This window comes from Branchiostoma floridae, chromosome 8 (genome assembly GCF_000003815.2).
Source record: "Branchiostoma floridae strain S238N-H82 chromosome 8, Bfl_VNyyK, whole genome shotgun sequence".
Lineage (NCBI taxonomy): Eukaryota > Metazoa > Chordata > Leptocardii > Amphioxiformes > Branchiostomatidae > Branchiostoma > Branchiostoma floridae.
The window spans coordinates 24,186,383-24,192,382 of record NC_049986.1 but is presented as its reverse complement, the minus strand read 5'-3'; the positions used below and the strand labels follow the sequence as shown (position 1 = coordinate 24,192,382).

General features: G+C 39.9%; 1 protein-coding gene across 1 annotated transcript in view; it reads right to left on the bottom strand.

The window, feature by feature from the left end:
• LOC118422016 (centrosome-associated protein 350-like) overlaps positions 1-6,000 on the bottom strand; it is a 47,258-nt gene that overhangs the window by 16,453 nt on the left and 24,805 nt on the right. Inside the window, exons 20-22 of the mRNA XM_035829520.1 lie at positions 5,932-5,997; positions 5,656-5,698; positions 4,874-5,030 (exon numbers count right to left, since the gene is read on the bottom strand). Coding sequence (XP_035685413.1) covers positions 4,874-5,030; positions 5,656-5,698; positions 5,932-5,997 — 266 coding nt within the window. The remainder of the gene's footprint in view (positions 1-4,873; positions 5,031-5,655; positions 5,699-5,931; positions 5,998-6,000) is intronic.

The window sequence follows — 6,000 nt, the reverse complement described above, 5'->3', positions numbered from 1 at the left end:
CAGCTTGTTGCAGATGGCTAACAGTAACAAAATTTTTACAGGATGTAGAGAAGACTGAGAGAAGACTGCCTACTTTTTAGAAAAGCTTTCCAGAAGATAAGAATACACTTCAGATTATTTGAAATTAATCAATTTTAAAGTTTGTCCATTATGATAAAATTTAGGCAGTACGTATGAATTCAACAGTCAATATCTAACTTTCTGATAGTAAAATAAATTTTCCAGAAATAATTCACGCAAACACACTTGTTGTGTATTCTTTGCATGTTATTATATCATAGGTTTTTATTATACAAGCTTGTCTTTGCCTTTCAAGTTTACATGCTTGGATTTTGTAGTTTTTGTACGTGTGAATCTGACAACCCCATTCGTCATGTTGACAGGGCCATTATTATCAATAGTAATTGTTTTTAGCACCTTGGCCCAAAGTAATTACCTGTATTCATCTTTAATTATGCATAGAATGCAGACAGGGACACTTTAATTGGTCAGTTCATTACTCATGGCCTGAAATGTCTGGTCGTAATTTCTTTGTCCAGTCAAGGAGCTTTTTTAACCTCCTTTCTCCAGCACTTGGAATTATTTCTTGATAGAAGAAAATAATCAAAGTCAACGATCTAGAGCTATGTTAGCTTTCAAAAAGAAGTAAACGACTAGTGAACTCAAATTCTTAGCAGGTGTTTTCATGTACTATTTTAGGAGATGGAAACTCAACTCAGCATATTACATTGAATCAAGAAGGGTATACGGTATACCTGCCTAAAACCCCCTTCTACGAATATATGTTAAACCTTAAAATAATGTGTTCCACAATATAGGGAAAATGCATTGGTGTCCACAACTGAAATTCACAAAATTCCCTACACGAAAACAAATTACGAAAACACACTATGAAGTTCTTGATGTTCGGCTCCTTTAAAACAAAATTTAATGTAAAGATAGGCTCTCGAATTTTGATAAAACAATTGACAGAAGCTAAACAATGTCTTCAGTATGGCCGACACAACAACTACAAAATTATGCATAGCTTACAGTCATTGAAATTAAAGCTTTGAAAACAATCCTCGAGAAAGAAAAGGAGATGATAATCTACAGCTATATGCAAGGAGCTATCATCAACTATATTCCATAGGCAGTGGACTGTGAGGCAAACCCGCTTTTTAATGGAGCATTGCGTGTTTTATAACCATTCCGTGTTCTGTGACCCTGACCTGGAGTCGCTATCTGTTAAATACGCGCAACTCCAGAAAGACGTACATAAGCAACGCAAAAAATGCCTAAAACTACCCCGACTGCGGAATCTACTCGGAGATTACTATGATAGGAATGGAGACTTGTTGAATCCAAGGAGATTGAAATCCTTGCTGAATCCTTCCCTTTTTGTAGATAACTCCACAAAAATTTAGATTAGCTTAGACAGCGTAACTTTGTACTAGGGTTTATTTACAAGTAATGAGTTTTATACTTAGTACAAGCACAAGGTGAGTGAATGGATATTGTATGTACATGACCAGGCAGACGTTGAAGACGCGAGTCTACAATCAATCGCCAAAGCGGATGTACTTTATATTTCGAGTCTTGTTTAGAAGCAAACTTTTTGATACACATGTCAAGCTTATTGCATATTTTGTATCAGTCGGAAACCTGGGGCTTTAATAAGGCAAATCCTGTCGATCGAATCGCTTCGAAACTGATGAAAATGCCTTTCTTATACACTTAGCCCTACACTACACTTAGCAGAATGGGAAGTTCCCCATTCAAACAGAAGCTTCTCTCAACCAAGTAAATGTGCCAAGCCTGTTTGTCTTCTGTCTGTTACGGCAACAATGGCCGAATACACATTTCATATTGAAGGACAGACGGTTGCTGTCTACAGTTATTATGTATAAGTCTGACACCTGAAAGGAACATCAAGATTAGCAAAATTATGAAGGTCGGTCTCATGACTTTGTACAGAAGAATATATCGGGTGTTCATGTTTTTTGTTTAGCAAAGAAGTATGTATGATATACTAGTATTGTGAATGTCTCATGTGTCAGAGCAAGGAGGTTTTACCTCCTTGGTCAGACCAAGGAGGTTGGTCAGACATGTACTTAGCACCTGCACAATTGTGCCAATTGGAAGATGAGCCAAACAACACTAGCTTCTTTAATAATAGTGGGATTTTATGTGCCATCTGGGCAGTTAACATTAGGTAATAATGTTATCGTAATTGTCTATTATTATTCTCTATACTTGTTGAACTATTTCAAATTAAACTACATTTCTCAATCTTGGGACTTTGGGTATTCGGCCCCCGAAGATTGTAGTGGACTAATCGTCAGCTAACTGTTTGGATACAGGAACAATCCAAGGGCTCTGGTTGGGTAGGGGTGTTTGAAGAGTAGGAATAGAATTTGTGGGAAAATGCTTTTGACAGTTGCCAGGCCAGAGTAGTATTTGACGGTAAGACTTTCCGGTCTGAAATTTCAATTCTTCAGATAATGGTGTATCTTTTTTTCACTCTCCCATACCATTACACGTGACGTTATTAATGATATATATTACTCTAATACTGCAACTGTACAGTGGTCACCCCTGTAGGGCCGGGGAGGAAGTGTGAAATTAGGTCGTAAACAAATGCAAAAGAAGGGAGGAACAATGGGTGGGGATTTCAGGGCAATTATCACTCTAACTACTACATTTTCACAAGTTTCTAGTCCACATTGGGTCATTTACATAATGAGGGCAATGCAGAGGGTTGCAGTGCCATGACTCTTAGTCTTTTGGAGACAGTTTGGCTGGCAGACAGAAAGACATTTTTATATAGGGTAGCAATTGTAAGAAGGCACAAAAAGATTTCTCACTGTTATGCTCAGAGACACTCATGCAGCTGTGTAAAAGGTATATAGTAAAATAACAATTCTCCTTTTGTATTCATAAGGTGAAACACAACAGACAACAAAGGACCACTCACACTAAATAGATAATTGACAGATGGTGATTATTTGAGTGCACTGGCACATGAACCTTATAGTCTATACTGAGTATTTATTCTCCATGATGGTTACCACGAAGCCTTTTAAAAGTCAGGGCCCTCACAATGAAAACGGAGCAGAAAACAAGTCCATTATAAGACTTAGTAGTCTTAGTCCATTCACACCTTATAATTTGCTTGATGATTTTGGAACACAAACTGTTCACAGCGAAGTAGCTGTATAAAATCTGGTATAAAATCTGGATGATGTTGAGTTTGTGAGAAAGATACCATTAGGCTGTCTGCTGACGAAGATACACCATTGACTATTGGACATATTTTTGATATTTAAGCTGCTTCAGGATGTGAAGAGGTGACCATTTTCAGAATACTACCACGGTGACAGAAGCAATGACTGTTTTACAGTCAACAGTCTGAGGGGATTGAATTGTGCCTTATAATCATCAATCCAGCAAAATCCTTTCTGACTGTGAAACCGTCGGTCCATGATATGGACCCGAACGGTCCAAATCATGACCCGAACGGTCGACCTAATGACAATTCACGCCTTTCACGCCTTCCCTCACATCTCTCTGAGAGGTGTGATGGAGACTTTTACCTGACATTTCTATCCCCGGGGATGCAATTTTCCCGCGGGAAAGCATGTTTTTTGACATTGTCTTCCCTGGGGTTGAGAGTTTAGACCCGACGGGGTAAGAAATTTACCCTTCGGTATCCCAATCTTGCTCCGCGGGGAGACCTAAAAGATAATCGGGACGCTCCAAAAAGACCGCGGTCAGCTTGCATTTTCCATCAATGATATCTTACGTTGTGAACATTGTAGAATAATTATTTTTATATCACTATACTCAGTACGCCAAGAGCTACGCACTGATATCTCATTCGAAACTAGAGCATCAAGTTTGGTTGATTTTCCAAATACCAACTGTTTTTACTGATATAAAATGACCAGTGTTATCTAGATCTTAATGTTGCTTTGGTCTGAGAATTTGCCCGTGTATCACGTGCAAGATCCTTCATTCAAATCAAACATGGGATCATCACACAAGTTCATGGTTACTTCCAAGGGTAAGGAATACTTTTGCCAATCTTATCACTGTCCCTAGCTAGTATATACACCCAATTCTACATGTAGATCCCTTTGGTCCTATGGCCATGCAGATGTTGTCTCTGTGGATCACATGGAAGGTCCATCATTCAGATCAAACAACACAAGTCCCAAGCATCCGTGGTTACTTTCCAAGGTCAGGGTGGGGTTGCAGTAAAAGTAAAAGCTTCCCCCCTACTTATACAATGGCCTTGACCCTGAACCAAAGCCTGACCCTGTCCCTTTCACTAAACTATTCCCCCAAACCAGCCATTGTTGACTATACAATGCTTCCACTTGCAGTGGGAGGGTGGCTTTTAAGAACCAGTCTGTAAGCATTTAAAGATTGGGGTTCTTAGTGTGGTTGTTCCAATAGTCTATACAGATCTCTGACCCCTTACACTCATCTAATAACAAGGTTAGAGCTCAGCATCAAATGGTATTACACAGGGCTCTAGCCAGCTCGAAATTTTTTCCGTCAGCCAATTCCCATTGTCGCGAAAATACTATTCCAGGAGTTAGAGAGACTAAACTAAGACCTATGTTTTTAATGAGATTATTGTATGCGAAAGGGAGCAGACACACTTCATCAACAATCATAACAATAGCAAAACAAACAATGTGTGGCTTTTTAATACGGCCGTGGACGGCGTCCCCAAGCCGCCTGTAGCTTCCACAAAGGATTTTTGTCCGTCAAGGTTGACGGATTGGTTTTAAAATTTTTCCGTCACATGCAGCAAATTTCCGTCAATTGACGGAAAAATGGACGCTGGCTAGAGCCCTAGTATTACATACAAATGTACACTAACCGGATGGCGTGTGTGGGTTGGATTCTCCCTCGGACCCGCTCTCCGACTCCCGCCTTTTCCCGGGAACCTTCTGCGAGCGCGGCGAGACGAGACTCTCCCGTGTCCGAACCCCCGCGCCCCTACCCAGGTCCAGTTTGGGTGGGGGCGGAGTGAGGACCTGGGGTACAGCAAGGAATAGTAATTTATTTACTAATTAATTAAAACTAATATAACATATTTTGTTGAACATATTTGACAATTTCTACAGAATATGTACTTTTTAAATTTTTAAATTTTTTAAATTATTCTTTAGTGATAGCGTCAGTAACTTTTTAGTAAGGATTCATAGATTACTGGACATAATAAAAGACTGTCTCAATGTACAGTATTTACAGGCTCATTGCAGGAAAATCCCCCCAGATGTTTTTGACAGGCAAATAAACAGTGGACCACAGCTTAACGTCTTCAAGTCATCATATTGACTGTAACTCTTTCCAGTAAGCGTAGATGTCAGGTGAGCGACTAAGTCAGAATCAAATTCACAGCCTTCTTAATCTTAGTCCAGATTCAGGTCTGTAACTACTGGTCTTCACACGCTATTTAACCTCGAAGGAGATTGTAATAAAACATTGCATGAAATTCCACTGGATTTTTTATTTCCAGTAGCGTGAATGTCGGGTAAGTGACACAGTCGGTATCAAACTCACGGCTTCTTAATCTTAGTCCACATTCAGGGCTGTAACCACTGGACTTCACACGCTATCTATTCATATAGGATATTGTAATAAAACAAGCGAACATACGGGCCCCTTGCTGGCTGTCCTGGCGGTGTCAGGAGACTCAAAGGAGTTGGAGTACTCCTCCCCTATGGAGCTGTTCTGTCCTGTATCATCACTGGACACATCGTGGGGTCTGTAGGAAACAGGTAATAAACATTACACATGGATGTCTGAACAAAACTACTGTAAACAAAAACAGTAGAAGGCCTTCTGTCCTGTATCATCACTGGACACATTGTGGGGTCTGTAGTAAACAGGTAATAAACATTACACATGGATGTCTGAACAAAACTAATGAAGGAGTTGGAGTATTCCTCCCCTATGGAACTGTTCTGTCCTGTGTCATCGCTGGACACATCGTGGGGTCTG